Source organism: Synchiropus splendidus, chromosome 3, assembly GCF_027744825.2.
Source record: "Synchiropus splendidus isolate RoL2022-P1 chromosome 3, RoL_Sspl_1.0, whole genome shotgun sequence".
NCBI lineage: Eukaryota > Metazoa > Chordata > Actinopteri > Syngnathiformes > Callionymidae > Synchiropus > Synchiropus splendidus.
In genome coordinates this window covers 14,170,819-14,193,761 of record NC_071336.1, presented here as the reverse complement: position 1 = coordinate 14,193,761, position 22,943 = coordinate 14,170,819, and the positions used below count along the sequence as shown (strand labels likewise).

General features: G+C 41.6%; 1 protein-coding gene across 1 annotated transcript in view; it reads right to left on the bottom strand.

Moving 5' to 3' along the window:
• Positions 1-22,943, bottom strand: part of LOC128755760 (cytochrome P450 26B1) — a 60,300-nt gene that overhangs the window by 3,040 nt on the left and 34,317 nt on the right. The window contains exons 3-6 of the mRNA XM_053859731.1: positions 3,442-3,560; positions 3,200-3,356; positions 1,866-2,021; positions 748-1,032 (exon numbers count right to left, since the gene is read on the bottom strand). Coding sequence (XP_053715706.1) covers positions 748-1,032; positions 1,866-2,021; positions 3,200-3,356; positions 3,442-3,560 — 717 coding nt within the window. The remainder of the gene's footprint in view (positions 1-747; positions 1,033-1,865; positions 2,022-3,199; positions 3,357-3,441; positions 3,561-22,943) is intronic.

Here is a 22,943-nt window from a genome sequence, read left to right as displayed (position 1 = left end):
GAGAGTAGAACCACAGTTGAGGTGGTTCGGGCATCTCCTGAGAATGCTGGGACACCTCCTTTTGGAGGTGGATAAGGATGGATAAGCGGCTGAGGATGGATATCAGCCAGATATATGTTGCCTTCAGTATAAGGGAAGCTGACAATCTGAGCCCTTGTTCCTGTTTTATACTGGTAAATATAACGTTTTTCAGCACAGGATTTGGAAGGCACTTAAAGTTTTGGTTTACATGACATTGACACACCTGCTCTCAACATCAATATCATCACGCACATATTCAGGTTATATATTTTATCAAGGCATCTCTGGATGAATGGATTTAATATACTAGTCAGCCCATTTACATTTGTCACAGCTCTAAACTAGCCCTTTCAACAGGCAGCACATTATCAGGTAAAATGTGATGCTCAAACAAAGAACTACAATATGATTAAATATTTGAAATAAGTATGGAGAAAAGAGTCTGGAAGGCCGTCACTTATCAGTTGATTCCACCATGGTAAAGGAACAAGAGAGTTTAAAATGATTTCTTTTTTCAGTGATTGTTTGGTGAACGTTTTAGTTTAAGCTTTATTCAGATAGGTTGCTGTGACAATGTGAAACAGTGTAGATCAAACCGATCGCAATTGATGATCTTTTTAATCAATATGATGCCATATTCTGGTTCCTTGAAAGCGTTGCATTACTTTGGGACTGCATGCTGCTAAGCTGTAGATCTGAATTTGATCACGTAATGTGGCCACTTACATCAAGCTCAAAGGTCTGCATGGCGGTCCGATAGGCCCCGGAGACCGGAGTGAAGAGTCTCAACACCTCCTTGATCACACAATCCAGGTACTTCAGGCTGACAATGGTATCCAGTCGCAACTCTCCTTCAGGGCAAAGGCAGCCATTGTGAAGGAGGCCCTTGGCTCTCAGCTCCTCGCGCAGACGCTCCAGAACATTTGGATGTCGCAGGAGCTGCATGATGAGCGAAGTGCTAGCGCTTGCAGTTGTAGCAAAAGATGCGAAGATGAGCTCGATTGTTGATTCCTGTGTGACATATGAAAGAGCCCACATTAAAACAAGCTCCAATGAATCCCAAAGATCATATGGGACTACACTATTGATTTAAGCACTTTGTGACCAACAGTTCCCCAATGAAGCCTGTTTATCATTAGTGGGATTCCATCCGCATGCAATAATCACATGGTCCTTGAACCCGCAACCTTTGATTCACACAAAGCCTGAAGCATCTATCAGCTGCTCAACAATACAGGTATTTAGTTCTGCATTCCTGAATAGTCGTAAGCATCTGATTCTCATTTCCAATGGAGGCCATATGTACGTAGTACCAAGGCTGACACTGGGCTCGTGGAATAAATAACAGAGGTTGGTTAGACCTCACATCTGCCATCATCTGTGGCCAAACACATCTTGGCCTCCACCTACCTGAGCGAGCATTATATATTTATGCGTGCGTCAGAAACCTGCAGGAGAGTGCTTGGCCCAGGGCCTCTGCGACAGGGGCTCCCCAGTTCAATTTTTGTGTATTCATATGTGTGTGTATGTATAGGAGGCCTCATTCAGACCCCTAGCAGGGGGAGTGTTGACTTATTTTTGGCCCTGGACTTAACCCAGAAACCACAGGAGTGAGAGGGAAGCTGAGAGACTTGAGTTTCCACAGAATTCCTCAGGATTACTTTAATAGGTAAACATTGAGTGTGTGTCCATGTATGAGTGGTTGTACTTCTCTGCCTGCGTACAGACACGACCTGAAGGTCTACAGCCTTCCAGATAACGGTTTGTATTACATGTCATTAGTCTGGAGCTTGTTGTCATTTATGTCTGCACAAATATAAAATGCCTCCCAACCGGTGTGTTACCTTGAGTTCTTGCATGGTCAGCTCAGTGCCGTTCTCCTTGGCGCTCTCCAGCAGAACGTCCAGAGCATCACTGTAGTCCTTCCCATGAGCGTTCAGGGGCTTTTCCCTGATTGCCTTCTCTATGCTCTTCTGCAAAGTGTCTCGTGCTCGGATACCCTTCAATTACACAGAAGACGGGTTTAGTGTTTTTCCAATGCTGTACATAAAGACGCGCAAAAAGGCCACTTTGTTGGGGTTCAACTTTGGTGAATCAAATCTATGAAAGCAATTATTACACGGTGACAAAGTTCATGTTTCCTCGATTCATTTGTCAAAGGCACAACTCAAAAATTTGGAGTCATGTTTTGAGAGATGGTTACAAATGTAGGTCAGGCACCATCCTCCTGTCCCTGACAGAGTCTTGTCGCTTGGGTGTAAGTTGGCTTTAAGTGCCCCACAAATAAATTTCTAATCTTATTTTTTTTGCCAAGAAATGCTAACAGTTTTTAAATAATGGTTTGGTGCCAAAAATGCTGAAATCCCACAAATCCCACTGAGTCTGTTTTTGGAGAGACAAGCCTGACCGCTGACAACATGTCCAAGAGTCACCCTGAAGAAGACCAAGGTGCTCCAGGACTGGCCAGCTCAGTCACCAGACGTGAACATCACTGAGCATATCTGGGGTAGAATGAAAGAGGAAGTATCGGAGATGAAGCCAAAGAACCCTGATAAACTCTGGGAGGCATTTGCCATCCCTGATGACTTCATCAATAAATTCGATGAGCCATTGCTGAACCGCATGGATGCAGTCCTTCAAGCTCATGGAACTCATACAAGACAATAAAGGGATCTCAACAATGCAAGATGATTTTGTATTTGAATTATTTGTTCAATTTTCACCTGACTCTCTCTAAGACTAAAACGTTTGTCTTGCCAAAATCAGAGATTTTGGTGTTCAATATTTCTACAGTGAAGCAAATTTATTTTGGGATATTTAACCTTATGTGGGAGGGTTTTAGCTTTCATGTGAAACATTTCTAAAATCAATGAAAAAATTAAAAGTCAAGATATAAGCAGTTGTTTCTACACGATGGATAAGTGATACTTTTGTCAGGGACTGTACAAAGCACCAAAATAAATAAACTTTTATGCGACTGAGGTAACAAATGTGTTGTTATTGTTTGCTGTTGTTAATTCATGTATAGATATGAGGACTCCAGGAGGCAGCAGGGCAAACCTTCCTGTTGCCTTAGTTGCGACACTATAATCCATCACCATTGTAATACATTGCACTGTGTCCTCACTGCTGCAATTTAATGCTGCTCATTTCTGGTGAAGTGCACAATTGAACTCACCTTCCTGTAGCCGCTAAACGGCAGGTCAATGGGCAGGCTGAAGAGGTTGTTCACAAAGTCTTGAAATGTTGAAAACAGATGCCGCATCTCCTCCTCTGTCACCCTGAATCCCAGCAGGACCCTCACTGCCATTGTGAAGGACAACCTTTGGCTCTCGCTGTGAACACACGGCCCACCTGGGTCACTACTTTTGTCAAAATATTCTCGCACAACACTAATGACATTGCGTGGGCCTAACATACCTGTAGACGTTAATGGGCTCTGGGTTGGAGCTCCAGACTCTGAGGCTGTCCTGTATCACCTGCTGGATTTTGGGGAGGTAGGACTCCAGGGCCTCGTGGCTGAAAACCTTTGCAAACACCTGTGTAGACAGAGTGGTGCCATGTTAAATGGTGAACAAAGGCTCTAGGTGAGTTAAGAACATTAAAAAATAAAGATTTGGCTTGGACACTGGGACGGCAACAATTTGCTTTGCCACCTCAAATATTAACAAACAAATTAGAAATCATAAAGCAGCATGTGTACCTCACTGACACTCTCAAACCCCCACTCACATTTTCTATACCTCTGAAGCGTTCAGACTTATATGCATGTTGTGGAGCTGTTCCACTGTAGTCAGCAAGTTTAGACTGACGGGAAGAGGGGGAAGAGAGGGGTTGAAGATTCACTGTCTGTTTCAGGCGTTTGTATGCAGGTGAACATTTTACTGACCTCTCCGGAGTCAGTTTCAGTCGTGCACTCATGAAGACAAAACTAATTCTATTTGAAGGCATTCATCAGAACATACTGATGCATGATGTCACTGCTTAGTTGTGTATAAAGGAACAGTAATTTCTAATTAATAAATCTGCGTATTGCACTCAAAAGTTTCACACCAATGAGGCATAAAAACACATTTGTTATTGTTGTAGAAGGAACATGAGGGTACATGTAGTTCCTGCTGTTGATGTTTTTGCAAGCAAACCATCAGTCGGGCTCTCTTATTTAGTTCGCTGCCTCATTTTCCCCTCATTTTCCTTCCCCTTCATTGCTGTCTTTTTTTCTTTCCCCTTAGTCAGAGCTCCAAACCTCTATTCCTTCCCTTGGTTTGTATGAATGAGCAATTGTCTGCTGAGTAGCTGCTGCTGTGGTGTGTGCGTGTGTGTGGAAGTGTGCATGTGTGAATTACGTCTAAGTGCATATATCGTGAGTGTGTGCGTGCATGTGTGTGTGTATGGGAGCGTAGATCACAGAGTGCTTTAAGACGTTAGCAGCGCAACATTTCCTCTGCTGCCGCACCCTGGGGCCGCTGGTCACAGATCAGCTTACATGACCTGCTCTCCAACCCTGACCACAGGGGATAACACACACGGTCTGACCTCAAAACAGTCTGAGAAAGAACACAAAGCTGCCACGACTTCTTTTGTGAAGGAAATTAAATGAACTTTCCCTTTTATTGCTCTCTGTTCTTTTACTGCACTCTATATTTTGGAGACTACTTATTGGTTTTGGACTGGGGAAGCACTTTTTCACCCAGTGCTTCCAACTGATTATCCTTTACATGTTGCTGTGGTTCGAGACCACGTGTTAAACCACGGTCCGGGGGGCCAAATATGGCCAGCCAACTATTTCTATCAGGCCGTACAGAGCTGTCAATACTCACAGTTGGCTGGAGACTACATTCACGCCAGATTACAGAGGCACTAGTCCTTATCCTTTGAAGATTACCATGTTACAGCTCTATTTTCTGGCTGAAATTATTAAAGTTGATAATAAATGAACCCCCAAAAAATGTTCCAGATGGACAAGATTTCAATGAAGATGTAAAAGGAAAGTAGATTGTTCAATAAATATGAGTATTGTTCAGTATTGGACTGCGCTGAGATTTTTTTGAGACTTTGGTTTGAGTTCAACGTGCTTGTTCTTGATAATACTATCCCATTGAATACACTTTTGAATACATCTTTACTATCTTCTGAACTTGCTGACGTACCTGACCACATGTGACGGACTGAAAAAGCTTCATGAAACAGTGTCCTTATGTTCAGAGCTCTCTGGGTGGTGCGCTCAGTTTAAAAATAATGGGCGGTTTCATAGAAATGGTTCTTCAAGTCTAAAGTGTCTAGAGGAGAGAGTGCCATCTAGTGGTCTCTGAAATGGAGGACGCTGTTTCATGAAGCCTCATCAGCTCATCACTGCCGACCACTGTATTAATGAGAGTTAATAGGAATAATTTCTATTGTGCTTCTGTAAAGTATGCCAGTTTTAAACTTCCGATTGATTCGTGTCCATTAAAAGCCATGATCCCTACTACGAGCCTGCAGCTATAGGTTAGACAGTATATCGGTAACCAACATTACAAACCGCCAAACCAAATACATTAATATATGCTTGCATGACAAGATATACATGAGAGGCCAGAATATTGCTGGTTTGGATGACGAATATGTTAAAGGCATCTGATGGTTCCGAAGCACATGGAATTTCCATCCTTTGACCGAGGACCAAAAACAGAGAAGCACCTGCCATGGAGGACAGTAACTGGTCTACTGTGCAGCAATACACAACACTCTTTCTGTGGATGACAGCTACACGTATAGCTGTCGAATGATTCTATTTTGAATGCGGCTGAGTGTGTGCATACTGTATGTGTATGCAGTGAGGTGTGGACCAAGACTCTGAGAGGTAACTACAGGTCAAAGACACCTGCATACATTAACCCACTCAGTCTGTCTGTGAATGGGCGTAGTTTTCGGTTTGCTTGTTTTTCGCAGTATTATGGGGCATTCCACATTCACCGACATGACAGCGACAAATGCTGTTGAGTTCGAACATCTTTTTTTAGTGTCTACCATTGACACAAGCCGGCACATACTTGTGCGCGCAGTTGTCCTGATAACATCCATATGTCCTAAATTAAGCAAAAGTGCCGCGAGCCGCTGGTTACACAGACATGAAAAGACTGCTTTCTTTCTGCTTCTGCGCTCAACTCCCATTCCTCTTCTCATCTCCATGTACCTTCCTTCCTTGTCCCCTTTATCTCTGAATCAGTCTGTTTGGGTCACTCACTCACCTCTTAGTGAGTGTATGTCTCATTAGACACAAGTGAATTTTGGAATCATCTACAAGTCAAAAATAAAAATTGCGCAGCCTGGTGAATGCCAAATATTCACCAAGCTCAAGTTGCAGGAGAGTGTATAACAATTTAAGCTGCTCTCACTTGATGGCGAATGTGTTCATATGTTGATGGGAATGTTCGTGTCCTTCTTGTGCTGTGAAACAGACTTCGACTCTTTGGCAGTGCCCTCATCTGGTAGTAGCAGGAAACACAGAGCAGAGTAGCGCCGGCAAAACAACAGCATCATGCATCACGGTATCAATGTGAAAATCAATTTTGTTTTTATCAGAACTAAATGTGAAATGGAAGGATCTTGCAACACTCAATATCTTCAGTGTTTAGTGGCTGCAATAATTCCAAAGCTTTCATCGTCGATTCTGTAAACTTGTGAGATATGATCTGCATGGATGCAACACAAGCTGAGTGTGTTTTGTTTTGTTTTTTTGCAAAGCAGCAGAAACAAGAGAGTTGACTGATTGCACTTATAGGAAAATGAGTGTCAGGTGTCAGGTTTGGATCATGAAAATGTTCAGCCAAACCAAGGTCAAAGGCAGAAACCTCTGCACGACAGTGCAGCTATATGTTTATAAAATATGGATGGATTCTATGAAAAAAATAAACCATAATTCTATAAAAAAAAAAAAGCCTTGCGAGTTGAAATCTAAATTTTCAATAGGATGGTGTGGTGTGGACATTTTGGAATTGATGGTATCTGAAGCTATATTATATAGCTATTGAAGTCATCCATTTTCACCTCCACAAATGATGTTTTCTGAGGTGTTGTATTTCAGCAAAATAACTCAAGACGTTCTGGATGTATTTAAATGAAATTTTCAGTTAAGTTAATGATGGGAACAGATGTTCACAATTCTGTGGTTTTCTGTAAAGCTTTGAGAGAACTGTCCATCACATGAGTAGAATCTTACGACAAGTGCTCGAGCACCCTGCCAACTGTGACAAACGTCCACTGAACATTGATGTAGGGTTTAGGGAGGCTTGGTTGGGGTTCAGCAACTGCAGCAATGTCACTGGTGGACCAGAGGTTCACAACCAGGGAACCTCTTTTTTTGCTATAAGTCAACACTTGCTTACACACTGACAACACACTGAAACAGAATAGTGGAAGAACAGTCTGTGTTTGTTGGCTTATTACTTGTTATCTGCCGTCTAGTAATGTCTATTCACGGAGTGCCTCAACGCAGAAAGGCGGAAGTTGACACAAAAACTTGCAAAATAAATATTTTGCTTGGGTTTTGTGTCCACTGTGAATAATTTAAACACAACATAGACACACTGCATTTACTTAAACTGAAGCAAATACAAAACTGACTCTGTTATTCTGCTGGGAAAAGCAACACACTTATCCGACACTATTGTCAGATTATTTCATGAATAAAATAATTCTTAATGCGCCGACGCATCAGCGAGCTACCCTGTGTTGTGCAGTAACATGCAAAGCAGATACGGAATATCGCTGCAAATGTGGAGGTCTGCATTTGCATATCAAGTTGACGCATAATGCAAATAAAAGACCGCACAAGAAGAATTGTCATCATTAAAACAAACGAGCCAGACAAGGAGTTCTAGATGAAAGAGAAGAGCTGACAAGGTATGTTTTTGATCGATGTGATATTGAAAATTTCATGTCGCTAATGCGAGCAAAGGTCGGCTGTTGAACTGCCAGGTGAATCCGGCAGTTGCAATTTTAACCAAAGTGATTGTTCAATTTTATGTTGACTTTTCTGAATATTTTGTTCACCAGTTTGTTTGCTCTTTACTTCATAACTTAACATAGCATTTTTTTCTTTTTCATTTTAGCAACTTAAGATGTCTTCAGCTACAGCGTTTCAGTTTTACATTTGCCTCAACAACACAGACAGCATGACGCACTACCAAGCTTTTTCGATAACCCACATGGTTTTCAACTTCCCTCTCTGCACTTTTGTTCTCTACGCCGGCCTGAGACGTCGCCGGCAGCAGCGCTCTTTTGTACCGAGCCACTCTGACATCATCACCCACCACTTTGTTGTCATGAAGGTCTTCGGGATTGTGGGAAGTTTGTCTTTATCGTGGGGCACTATGGCATTGACGAATGTAGTACGATGCGGATATTATGCTTTTCTAGTCAGTTTCTATGGAGAGGTGCAACTCCATGTTCTGAACTGTGTGGATCACTACCTGGCTATTGTTCACCCTATTGTGTACAAGGGACTGAAAAATACACGTGGAATCAAAATTACAAATATCTGTGCTTGTGTTGTCTGGATTCAGTCTTTCGCTTGGGTTGGTATTTATATCCTATCTTACCCTGAAATTCCCTACATCCCTTCTATGATCGCCCTGATGACCATCTTTTTGGTTGTCTGCTTCTGTAACCTGTCTGTGATTCATGTTCTGCTTTGTGAAATGCCTGGGAAAGCAAAGAAAAAAAAGGTGGGTCGACGACAGAAAAGAGCATTTACAATTATCACAATCATCAATTTAGTCCTGGGATTTTGGTTTCTGAGCTATATTAGCAGTGCATTTATTGTTTTGTTGCCAATCGCCTCAGATGTATGTGTTATGAACTCGCGGATAGTCTGGCTGAACATGTGCACTGGTTTTACGCTACCTTGTCTTTATCTGCACCGAGCGGGAAAATTTGCATTCAGATGTTAGAACCACATGTAAACATTACAAAATGGTGAGGTTTTAGTCTGCTGAATAAAGAAGTGAATCCTCTGTGTCTGACTTTTCTATTGACACATTATAAACACTTACCATTGTGGCTGGTCAAAAAAGTTCAAACCACCTTTGCTCATGTTGCCAGTACCAGCAAAGTGGGTCTCATGCAACTGAAAAGTTGGAGCGTGCTCCTGGCCAGATCTTTGCAGAGAGGAGTTGTTTCCATCATCCTGCATTATTTTCTGTTCCAACTCATGACAGTTCAAGGAACTGCTTTTCCAGAGCTTATCCATTGTTATATTGAACTTGCACAGCACTGGATCGTATGGCCAATAACTGATGGGTGCAACCAAGATACACAACAAACTCACTGTGTACAATCCTCGTTTTTTGACACCTGAAAACACTAGAAAAGTCACATATTCACCACAGGGCACAGATTTATGTCTAGATAGAACCACTCAAAAATATACCTTGTGAGTGGGATTGTTTTATCCATCCTTGTGAGGACCAATTCCAGGAAAAAACACCTCCTTGTGAGGACATTTGGCTGAGTTAGGACCGCTCCTCACAAAGTTGAGCCAAAATTCGAGGTTTAAAACTTCAAAATAGCTGTGTCATAAATGGCATCATAATAAGTTCAACATTTAAATAGCCCCGAAATCCTGTCTAGAATAAGTATACTTGTTCTTGTCTCATAACTGAGGTCATCGATGCTTTCCACCTGCAAACTGGTTGATGCTAATGTGCCCTATGTTATAGATTGAGACCTGTCAACTTGATGGGTGCTGGTTTGTCTGCTTTTCATTGAGTGATTTTGCAAATTAGTGTGATCACACTCTGATATTCAAAGTAATTATATTACTCTCCCACGACTGGCCTACTGGCAAAATTCTCTTTGGAACTTGGTCAGACAAAGCATGTGTTAGAGTGGAGAAGTCACTTGGAAAGCTGCAAATAATCGAGGTGAGCACTCTTCGGCTGCTTCTTTGTACATCACATTGCTATGCATCATGGTCGTCTGACCTTCACGTTGTTCAACTTTATTTTTAATTTTGTTTTATGTACTTAATAATGGAAAGCTCTGACCCCTGTTTATTTATCCATTAGATTATCACGTTATCTAGTGAACAAAAGCTGCCTAAGTGTTATACGATGTTAGCCCAACCATACTTGTATATACTGAACTTGTATCTGCTTCCATTTATTATATATACAGGAAGCACAGATCACAAAGATGTAAACCATGTGACAGCCAGTGGAGTATATGAACATCTATTAATTCCATCTTTCCTGCCTCCTTTCCAACATACCTATGAAGAATTATGAATTGTGAAAACTATGAATTTTTTCTCTGCAGTTGTTGACACTGGTCTTTCATCCACCGCAAGCAGGTTACAACCCATCCTCACTCCCATGGTGTGATATACTGACACGGAGAAAGTGGACTTGTGTGTCCCATATTGACGACAAAGGCAGCCTTCAGCGTAGCATGTTGATGACATCGGCTTTCAATTGGAGCACGTTCTGCCTTCCGCATGCGTATTCTGTCGCACTGGGCGAGGATCATGTAAAAATAACGACAGAGCTTGGGGTTTTGAAAGCCACAGGATGACCGTGTCACTTACTATTTAATGCCCCACAAACAGCTGAGTGCTTCAGTCACGGCTGCGATCCAATGTAATCCAATGTAGTTCATGTCCCAATGTCCCATCATAACTGACAAAAGACAAAAGAATCTCCTGACAGTCGCCTATTGTATTTTTATATCATTTTTTCATCTCAAGCTGATCCAGGGGTTGTTGCACATTTAGTTTCAACAGTCCAGCAAATGTCAGCTCCCTTTCAGTTGACTAGATGACTCTATTTTCAAGAACACTTCCTTTCATTCATTTATGGTAGAAAGTACTGCACATAGTGACTTGCAATGTCAATGAGTGCTGACACGTTAATTTTGGAGATGCGGACTTGCGTTCAAATGTTTCTCTTGTGATGTGTCTAAATAAAAACATTTTCATTTCATGACATTAAGGTTGCATGTTGCTGGATTAGAGCATTCTCGTTACATATTTCCAACTATGATATGAAGCATGTTTATTTTCTGTTTGTTAAAATGTACAAATAAATGAAATGAAATTTGCAGGAGCCACTTTGTAAGCTCCCTTCCTGTGATGTGCTCGCTTTGGCTGATGCATTGTTCCATTCGTGTCAATCATGCAAATCATGTCGACCAATATGACTATGAACTTGCCGTTGCTTCTCACCGATCTTTGGCGGCCAACTGTGATGAGGTGCAGGAGTCAGATGAGACGATTTTGAGCCACTATCAAGGTATTCGGGTTGAGTTTATTTTGGACCACTATCAAGGTAGGCATTCTTTCATTTTCGCTATTTTAAAAGGACACTATCCTAACCCTCATGTAAATTGCGTGCAATAATATTTCATCAAATTTAAACTGCCAACAGACAATGTTGCTTATATATAGACAGGTTTTTGATGGTGAATTGTCCTTTCCAGATTAACCATGGTCCTGTCACTCAACATGTCCTCATCAGACACGGTGAGGTGCTTCGACTGGGGCCCTGGTCTTTTCATCCTCTCTGCCTACTTCCTTTGCAGAACAATATTTCTCCTCCCTCTTTCTGTTTTCATCCTCCATTCTGGTCACCAGCAATGGCAACAGCAGCAGTCGCTGGCGTCGGCAAGTCACTCTGACATCTTCACGTACCATATGGTTGTCATGGAGCTCATCTCCATTGTGGGCCATTTGTTCTTTCTCTGGGGTGGTTACTGCAACCTCACGGCAATGTCTGTTTTTGGAAGTTTTTTCTCTTTCATATGTTTTTTCGGAGAAATGTTCTTCCACATCTTGACCTGCGTGGAGCGCTATGTAGCCGTTGTTCACCCTGTCACCTACCAGGGACTACGAAATGCTCGAGGGATAAAGATCCGGAACATCACTGTTGGTTGTGTTTGGCTCCTCTGCTTCTGTTCAAATAGTGTTGCAGTCTGTTATTTTCCAGGTTTGCCATTTGACGTTATTTTGAGTCTAGTTGTGTTCTCCATGGTTGTTATTACCTTCTGCAGTCTGTCTGTGCTACATGCTCTCAAACGTCCCCGACCTGGAAATGATGGCAAGAGTAAAGAGAAGATGGCCCAATCCACGCAGAGGGCTCTGACCATGATAGGAACCATCTCTGGAGCTGAGGGATTATGGCTGAGCGCATACCTCATTGCCATTCCTTTCAAATCCCTCAGTCAGGGGGACATTTGTGTGTTGCTCGCCTCCATAACCTGGATAAACCTGCCGTGCTCTTTGACCCTACCTTTGGTCTATCTTCGCAGGAGAGGTAAACTTTTGAGTTTGTTTGTAAGGTGAAACAATGGGCCACACAAAGTCATGTATGGATGTCACAGGGAGGAACCAGACGCATCCTCCACAGTTGGCCTATATTTAAAACAGACAAACTGACAAAAGTGCTTCATGCAGCTCAGCGGTGTCCAATTGCAACCAACATATGAAAGTTACTTCTCCACGTGTTTCGTCCTAAATCAAACTTGTTGATATGAAGTTGCATCATGATACTTCTTAAAAATGACCAGGTCTGATATTTCGGAAACACCTGCTTTGATTTCACGATACATAAAAAGGATTCTATAAAATACTGTGTGTGTGTGGTTTACTTAAAACTTTGTTTTGGTGTTCAGTGTGTACATTAATGCAGTGTTTTTCAACCGTTTTAAAGCCATGCCACACTTTGTTCATTGAAAAAATGCCGAGACACAGTGTCAAAGGAACCCGAGACCAAATTGTGCTTAGTCGAAAGTCCTGTAGAAAATCCCTTTTAATTTGTGAAAAATTTTACCTACTGACATTCTGTGATTTTGGCAGGTTGTTTGCAGAGAGGGGTGGGTTATATGACAAAAATACATCTTGATTTATTTATTTATTCTAAATTACTGTTTGGATTTTATCAATCTTTTATTCTAGATTGGGGAATTTCCAGACATACAGTATCTTTAACATTCTCTGCTCCAGCTTGCTTCTTAGCAACAATGATTCTTTCTCTTTTCACATTATGGAGCACAATTATTTGCTTCTGCATTTAGCTTTTAGCCAACTTTGAAAACACGAAGCAAAGAGACAGGCATTGCTTACAACACTGAGCGCTGCGAGTGATGGACCATTCGCGTCAGCATAGTGTGTACAGAAAGAATGTGACTGAATCCATGAAATATCTCCTCACTCTGGTAGCCTGACATTCTCTCACGGCAGAGAAACACTGCATTTATACGTGTTCGCACCAGAAAAATGTTTTTTTGCTCAGTGACAATATCCTAGGACAGGGGTTCTTTACCTTTTTGATCTCTGACCCACCCTTTCCGGAACAGAAGCCCATTCAAATATCAGACCTGGGTAGGAAATGTCACCCTTGATATTGCGGTATTAAATAACCACTTTTGGAAAAAAAACAATGCCAAAAACTGGACATGAGTTGAATAAAAGTATGGCGTAACAAAATCAATATATTGAAATTAAATAAACATAATGATTCTGTTCCAGCACCGAGCGAGAAGCTCGTCCTCTGAGCCAGAAATCTCACGTGATCACACTTAGAATGTTACATAAAGGTGGAAAACACAACATCCATCATGGCGGTGTATCTGATGATGGCGCTTTTATGCTGTTTTATTTCAATGGAAGAAAGAAACCTTAAAGAAGCATCACAACTAAATGACAGGAACACGTTTGCTGATCTCAAGTTACCATCCTTTGCCGGAAAGGAGCAAACTTGGTGGGAAAACGTTATCGTTTTGCGTGATGGCCACTATAAATTGACACCTGTGGACTCTTGTAGTTGCAAAGGGAAACATGGGCTACAGTTTCAGTGAATTGAATGATACTGAGCCAAACTTCCCTTTTCTTTGATTAACTATCATGTTTATGTTTGTGCAACCATGCTGCAGTGTGCAATAAAATAAAATTTGTCTGTTGAGATAAAATATGTTGTTCAGGATTAAGGTGTTTCATAATCTGTGACTAAGTACAGCTGGAAAAATGAAAAAACTTTACCGTTTTTATTGCTGACCTGAGTTGGGTTGGTCATGCCCCTGGATTAGAGTATTCTTGAACCACATTTTAAACTATGATACGAGTACACACAGTCGAGCACAGATGCAATTTGCCTGCTTTGACTGATGCAAATCGACAAGAAACCTGCCGCTGCTTTTTTCGGAACTCTGGCGGCCAGCTCAGGAGAGTTGCAGCGTATTTCATTGTGAGACAAAGTATTCGGGTTGAGATTATTTTGGACCACTATCAAGGTAGGCATTCTTTCATTTTCACTATTTTAAAAGGACACTATCCTAACCCTCATGTAAATTGCGTTCAATAATATTTCATCAAATTTAAGCTGCCAACAGACAATGTTGCTTATATATAGACAGGTTTTTGATGGTGAATTGTCCTTTCCAGATTAACCATGGTCCTGTCACTCAACATGTCCTCATCAGACACAGTGAGGTGCTTCGACTGGGGCCCTGATCTTTTCATCCTCTCTGCCTACTTCCTTTGCAGAACAATATTTCTCCTCCCTCTTTCTGTTTTCATCCTCCATTCTGGTCACCAGCAATGGCAACAGCAGCAGTCGCTGGCGTCGGCAAGTCACTCTGACATCTTCACGTACCACATGGTTGTCATAGAGCTCATCTCCATTGTGGGCCATTTGTTCTTTCTCTCGGGGCGTTACTACGGCATCACTGTAATGTATTTATTGGGGTCTTCATTTTCTTCCGCATGTTTCTTCGGAGAAATGTATTTCCACATCCTGACCTGCGTGGAGCGCTATGTAGCCGTTGTTCACCCTGTCACCTACCAGGGACTACGAAATGCTCGAGGGATAAAGATCCGGAACATCACTGTTGGTTGTGTTTGGCTCCTCTGCTTCTGTTCAGTTAGTGCTACAGTCTGTTATTTTCCAGGTTTGCCATTTGATGTTATGTTGGGTCTAGTTGTGTTCTCCATAGTTGTTATTACCTTCTGCAGTCTGTCTGTGCTACATGCTCTCAAACGTCCCCGACCTGGAAATGATGGCAAGAGTAAAGAGAAGATGACCCAATCCACGCAGAGGGCTCTGATGATGATAGGAACCATCTCTGGAGCTGAGGGATTATGGCTGAGCGCATACCTCATTGCCATTCCTTTTGAATCAGTTAATCTGGTGGACATTTGTGTGTTGATTGCCTCTATCGCCTGGTTAAACCTGCCCTGCTCGATGGTGCTACCGCTGCTCTATCTTCTCAGGCACAGGCGCTGATTCCACAGGTGATTCCGTACATTCCATACAGTCAGTCAGAGGGAGTCACGGTTGGTACAGTAACAAGACTGAAGTTAACCTCATAATTTATGAAGTGAATCGCTGACATATTCCCAGGTGCATTCTGGGTATCAAGTGTCCCGTCAATCATGTCATCACCAACTATGGGCTACTTCTTCTTTGATGGGGCAACCATGAATGGACTGTATAAATAAGAATGTGGAGCAAGAAAGTGTTAAGTAAAAGAGGGGAGGGCGCTGTTTGAGTTTGTGTGCTTAGATTTTGTTACTTCCTGTGTTCCCAGTTCCTTGTTTCCTGTTTGTTTCCTCACTCCCTCCTCCTACCCTGGAGATCCAGCATGTGCTGCCAGATGATCATTTGGTGTTCGAATGGTTTATCCCCTCCTTTCATGTTCGTCTTCCTCGCTCCGCGTCTGGTGTCGACGCTTTGAGTTACCTGTATTGTTCGTGTTTCATTTCGTGTTATTTGTATTAAACTATTTGCTGACTGCTAACCTCGTTGTCCGAGTCTCCTGTTCATTGACAGCTATCTTGCACTTGGGTCAGGCTCCTACAGCAAACATGACAGGCACAAGATCAAAGAAAACTGCAGAAATTGGACACATACTGTGTTGCAGAATCAGTGAGCCAGATTGACAGGTATGTTTTGCTAGATTTTTCAGTGAGCGAGCGCACGCCCTGATGGCCTAGGTTATATTTGATGTGTCTCTCAGAGCAATCCCTAAGATGTTGAAGACACCATATGTCACACGGAGTCATGAATGAATGCCTGACGGTGCTGCTTCATCCAACTTCGATTCAACAGTGCCAGTTCCAGAAAAATGTTTTGCTAATATCCTTGGTGGAAAAAAGAATGTAGATTTATTTTTTTTTCTGTTTGCTTTTTTCTTGATTGATGAGTGGAAATACATTTGGTTATGTCATGTATGTCATGTTTTGCCTACTGGTGTAAGCTAAACATTCCTGGCTTTGATTGACTACTTCATGTTTGATCATACTGCTGCAGTACGCAAATAAATAGAGAAAAATACAAAAAAAAAAAATAATAATTTGTCTTTATTCTGGTAATTCAACACCAATTTACCACTCAGATGTCACTGTCCACAGGGACTTAGAGATTCTGGTGAACAAGGACAAATATAGAGGTGGCTATTATTATTATTAATATTAAAAACTGTAGTACTCTCCAAATTAAATAACAAAATACCAAGCAGTAAATGGGTTTTCAACTGGAGTAGTCCAGTGTAATGATCGTCATCAGCATCATAAAGGAAACACTTGTGTTTGAATGCTGATAAGCCGATTCTGGAGATTTGAGATGTTTATGTGTTTCAGCTATTTTAAAATGTTTGGATAAACCCAGTATTTTTTGGGTATCTCTGTAAAGATAAAATGTGTTGTTCAAGGTTAAAGTGTTTCATCATCTTTGGGTTGGTCATGCCGCTGTACTACACCATTCTTGAAACACATTTTAAACTATGATATGAGTACACACAGACTGTTCACTAGAAGATTGCACAAGTTGTTTTGAAAGTGACTTTCTTGCACCCGAGCACAGATGGAATTTGCCTGCTTTGACAGATGCATTTTTCTACTCTTGCTCCATTATGCAAATTGACAAGAAACCTGCCGTGGTTTCATACACTGGCGGCCAACTCAAAAGAGTTGCAGTGTATTTCATCGTGAGACTCAGAATTCGGTTGAGATGATTTTGAGCCAATTTTAAGGTAGGCATTCATTAATACTCGCTATTTTGAAGGGACACTATCCTAACCCTCATGTGTTCAATAATATTTCATCAAATTTAAACTGCCAACAGACAATGTTGCTTATATATACACATTTTATGATGGTGAATTGTCCTTTCCAGATTAACCATGGGCCTGTCACTCAACATGTCCTCATCAGACACGGTGAAGTGCTTCGACTGGGGCCCTGATCTTTTCATCCTCTCTGCCTACTTCCTTTGCAGAACAATATTTCTCCTCCCACTTTCTGTTTTCATCCTCCATTCTGGTCACCAGCAACGGCAACAGCAGCAGTCGCTGGCGTCGGCAAGTCACTCTGACATCTTCACGTACCACATGGTTGTCATGGAGCTCATCTCCATTGTGGGCCATTTGTTCCTTCTCTGGGGTGGTTACTGCAACCTCACGGCAATGTCTGTTTTTGGAAGTTTTTTTTCTTTCACATGTTTTTTCGGAGAAATGTATTTCCACATCCTGACCTGCGTGGAGCGCTATGTAGCCGTTGTTCACCCTGTCACCTACCATGGACTACGAAATGCTCAAGGGATAAAGATCCGGAACATCACTGTTGGTTGTGTTTGGCTCCTCTGCTTCTGTTCAAATAGTGTTGCAGCCTGTTATTTTCCAGGTTTGCCATTTGAAGTTATGTTGGGTCTAGTTGTGTTCTCCATGGTTGTTATTACCTTCTGCAGTCTGTCTGTGCTACATGCTCTCAAACGTCCCCGACCTGGAAATGATGGCAAGAGTAAAGAGAAGATGGCCCAATCAACGCAGAGGGCTCTGATCATGATAGGAACCATCTCTGGAGCTGAGGGATTATGGCTGAGCGCATACCTCATTGCCATTCCTTTTGAATCAGTTAATCTGGTGGACATTTGTGTGTTGATTGCCTCTATCGCCTGGTTAAACCTGCCCTGCTCGATGGTGCTACCGCTGCTCTATCTTCTCAGGCACAGGCGCTGAGCACCCTCTGATATTGCGCCAGAGCAAAGGCAAAGCATTGACTCTATTATACTCTGTGATGCTACGACATAACTGAGGAATCGAGTTGTACTGAAATGATCCTTGACATGTATGTGCTGCTTATATAGCGCGCTCCAGTCAGTCAGACTGAGTCACGGTTGGTACAGTTACAAGACTCAGGAAGTTGAGTTTGAAATATCACAGAGGATGTAGGTCGACGTGACATCTTTCATCAGTTAACTTTATTATTATCATCATCACCAACTGTATGGATTACTTCTCCCTGACGAAGATCGCATAAAGTAAAACAGGCGAGGGAGCAAGAAAATAACCAGCTCCTACAATGTTTATGTTTATGTTTACATACACGTCATTCTGTTATTCTGTCTTCTGTTTCCCACTTTACTTTGCTTACTTGCCCTTACTTTACACTCATTAGTATTTATTGTATGAATATTATTATAATATAACCGGAAGCCAAGCAATAGCATTTCATTCAAGGTGTCACTGCTGTTTTCTTGTGCAATGACAATAAAGGAAGTCCAAGTCTAAGTCTAAAAAAAACTCACCAGCAGCAATTGGACTCATGTTGTGTGCATTACACTAATGCAGACGGTGAGCTCAGGTTAACTTCGATGTCTTTCACAGACCAATCATGAAGGAGTTGAAGCCATAAAATGTCAAACAAAGTCTTGAATGAATGAATAATAGGCCTTGTTCTCCAAGACTGATTCTCAACAGACAGGTCTCTACTTACTGAAATATGCATAGAATGACAGAGCTGCTTCATCCAACTCAGACTCAGCGGTACAAGTTCCACAAATATTGTACGTAAATATCCTTGGAGAAGAAATGCAAACATTTTTCAAGAGCTTTTTTTGTTTGCTTATTTCTTGATTGATGAAGCGGAAATACATTTGTTTATGTCATGTTTTGCCTACTGGTGTGAGCTAAACATTCCCTGCTTTGATTGAGTTCATGTTTGATCATACTGCTGCAGTATGCAAATAAATAGAGACAAAAAAACAAACCATAAAATAAATCATTCGTCTTTATTCTGGTACTTCAACACCACTCAGATGTCACTGTCCACAGGGACTTAGCAGGTTTGGAGATTCTGGTGAACAAGTACAGAGATAGAGGTGGGTGTTATTATTATTATTGTTAGTAGTAGTAGTATTCTATAAGACTGAAGAATGAAATGGTTTAAAATGTCGCAATTACTCACGGTTCATGACAAATACGGTTTTTATGACAATGTGCGCTGTTTAAACTCACCAAATTACGTTGTGATTTCCTCATAATTCCAATTAAATCCTGATGCATATGAAATTGAGTTTTTTCTGGTTTGTATATTGGGCATAAATGTTAAAAGAATTCTCAAAGTTGAGGCGAAGAAAATCCAAATCCTCAAGACTGTGTTCTCTTCTAGATCTCCAGTGATGGCCAACAACACGTCTGCATCACACGGATGCACTATTTACCTCAGCACTGCCTTAGTCATATGCAAAACTTCAATTCTGCTTCCTCTTTCCATTCTTGTCCTCCACCATGGCCTTCAACAATGGCAGCGTCAGTCTTCCTTTAAATCAGCAAGTCACTCTGACATGTTCTCTTACCACATGGTTGTCATTGAGATCATCAGCATGCCAGGGTATTTATTTGCACTGTGCGGCGAATATATTAACCATGCAACGATGCGAATGGTTGGACTGTTTTTGGCATCCACTGTTGTTTATGGAGAATTATTCTTTCACGTCCTGACCTGTGTGGAGCGCTACCTAGCCGTTGTTCACCCTGTCACCTACCAAGGACTGAGAAACGCTCGAGGGGTCAAGATCAGAAACATCAGTGTGGCCTGTGTCTGGCTTGCCATCATCTGTTCAGTGTGTGGGGATCTAGGTTTGTATCCAAATGTACCTGTGACGAAATCTGCCTGTTATCTTTCTCTGTGCTTGTCAGTCGTTTTATTCTGCAGTTTTTCGGTGCTCTATGTCCTGATACGTCGGCCACCTGGCGACATCGGGACGCACAGGAAGAAAGTCAACCAATCACGAAAGAGGGCTTTATCCATGATGATGAAAATCTTAAGCGTTCAAGTCATCTTCTTCATTGGAATGCTGATTTCCATGTCTTTCGACAGTGTCGATGAAGTGGAGAGGTGTGTTATGATGACATGCATTTCCTGGCTTCAGTTACCCTGCACCTGTCTGCTGCCTCTGTTGTACCTCCACAGGAAAGGGCAACTGTCATGGTTTACCTCCTCAAAGAGGCGGTCGAAGGGTTTCTGACTCTAGATCATAGCTTCACTCCTTTAGTTGCGGTAGTCCACGAGGTCGCTCTGCCACTTTAACCTCACTCTTAGGATGTCCTTTTCTAGACTGTAGTATGTACAGTAATTTATTTTTATTTATTTATGAATGCTTTTAATTGTTCATTTCACTTCATACACTGTTCATTGTTCAATGTTCAAGAACATTCTTTATTCCCTTGAAATAGTTCTTAGCCACAAGGTGGTTGGTTTAAATTCGTATAAGTGACTAGTTCTAGGGTGTCGAATTCTCTCATGGTAAGAGAAAAGGGAAAAAGTCCACAAAGACCAAGTGGTGGACTAAAAGATCCTGTTTACTGAAGATTGTCAGTAAATGTCTTTCTTTAACAGGACCTTAAAACAGCATCCTTATTAGTAGTGGAAGTTGTGGTTGAGATCTATCAGTAAGCCCCCAGTAAGGGGCTAACTTTAAACACTTGAAGGTTCTTTTATTTATTTGTTTTGTTGGTGAGTTTTCATGCACTGTAGTTTAGTTTTTCAACTGTTTATAGCTGTGGTTGGCTGGATGAAATGACTTGTTTATGAAGACAGAATAAACCACCTAAGTGCTACAACTAAGTTTCCATGTTTTGCCTACTGTTGAGACCAAAACTACACATCCCTACATCCGGTAGTCCAGCTGCAGCATGCAAATAAAAAGGAACACGGTGAAAAAAAAAAAAAAAAAAAACATCAGTCGCTATTCTGCTTCTTCAGTACTGGTTAACCGCTCAGAGGCGTTGGTCTCCACCTGTGGCGATAGACCAGATTTTGACATTCTCGAGGCCAAGAACTGACGTAAAGGTGGGGAATTATCAGAATATTTTTATTACTGTTTTGCTGTCATTGTCAGTTTTGAGCGTACAATATATCTATCTGAAAAAGATATTTCTTTTCTAGATTTCCAATGATGGCCAACAACATGTCTGCAACACCAGGATGCATGGAGGAGAGAACTACTATTTACCTCAACACTGCCTTAGGCATTTGGAAAACAATATTCCTCCTTCCTCCCTCCATCCTCATCCTCTATCATGCTCACCAACATTGGCGGCAGCAGCGATCCTTCGCATCAGCAAGTCACTCGGACGTCTTCACCTACCACCTGGCTGTCATTGAGCTCCTCAGCTTACTGGGGTATTTATTCTTATACTGGAGCATATATATCCGTCTCACAAGGCTGGTCAATTTTAGTTTGTGCCTGATGTCCGTTGGTGGGTATGGAGAATTATTCTTTCACATCCTGACCTGTGTGGAGCGCTACCTAGCCGTTGTTCACCCTGTCATCTACCAAGGACTGAGAAACGCTCGTGGGGTCAAGATCAGAAACTTCAGTGTGGCCTGTGTCTGGCTTGCCATCATCTGTTCAGTGTGTGGGGATCTAGGTGTAACTCGTGATTCGGTTAGGATAAAGTACTGTTGTTATATGCTCGTGTGCTTGTCAGTTATTTTGTTCTGCAGTCTGTCTGTTGTCTGTGTTCTGATTCGTCCTCCACCTGGGGACTTTAGGAAGCACGGAAAGAAACTCAACCAATCACGAAGGAAGGCTTTATACATGATGTTGGTGATATCAGGGGTGCTGTGTTTGTCTTTTCTAGGATATCTGATTCTAACTTTTCACCAAAGTCCACTTCAGGAGAACATCTGTCTGTTAATGACGTGCATTTCCTGGATTTACACGCCCTGTTCCTTGGTGTTGCCTCTGCTCTACCTTCACAGGAGAGGCAGCCTATCGTGGATTTTCTGTCTGAAGATGTCAGAGAGACAGTAGATGATTCCTTTCTCAGAGATTTAAAACTTTATATCAAGTCATGTCCCACTAAAAAATGTCAAGAGATCCCCCCTTTTTCAAGGAGGAGAACCTGCACCACAATCTTACTTGTAAGCTGATGTGATGCCTCTGTGTATCTCCCTATGTGGTGTGATGATAACTCTTACTTGGATTCATGTCTATGTGTCCTACTCCCTCGCTTCCTAAATTCAAGTGTAGTTTCATTTCTTCACCGCAAAGCACTGTGTGTTGAATTTTAAAATGTGTGATGATCCCCGTATTCAAAGAAAGAATGAGGTATCAAGCAAGGGGAAAACTGTCTGTAAATGGCCAATACTTTGAGTACTCTGCCCCACTGATCCATAAGAGTACAAACACATCCTTCCTATTTTCATGTATTGATTTTAGAATTTAAATACTCATCTTTTTAGGGCTTTAAGTTTTTCCTTTCAATTACTGACATTTATTACATTTACATTATTTTGGGGCGCATGAGCAAGAGGTATATTGAAGAACAGATTTTGTAATTTCAAGCCCTTTTACCCCGTTTGTTGTATTTCCTTTAAGCCTGCTTATGTGTCATGGTGTGTAAATGCTTTTTTTGTCCGTTTCTATTTTGTTTTTATATTCATTCACATAGATTCCTATACATTTGATTCCTCTTTTGACTGAGTCATGCCATTCATGTTACGTTGTGAGTGATGTTGAGTTTCTCCTGATCTTCAAAGTCTCTTATCCAGAGTAACCTTCCATTTTTTTCATGTTAGATACATTTTCTCGAAAGCCATCATGTTGTTCACGTTTTTCATTTCCTTTTTCAGTGAGTTCCACATTTTCACTCCCACTGTTGCA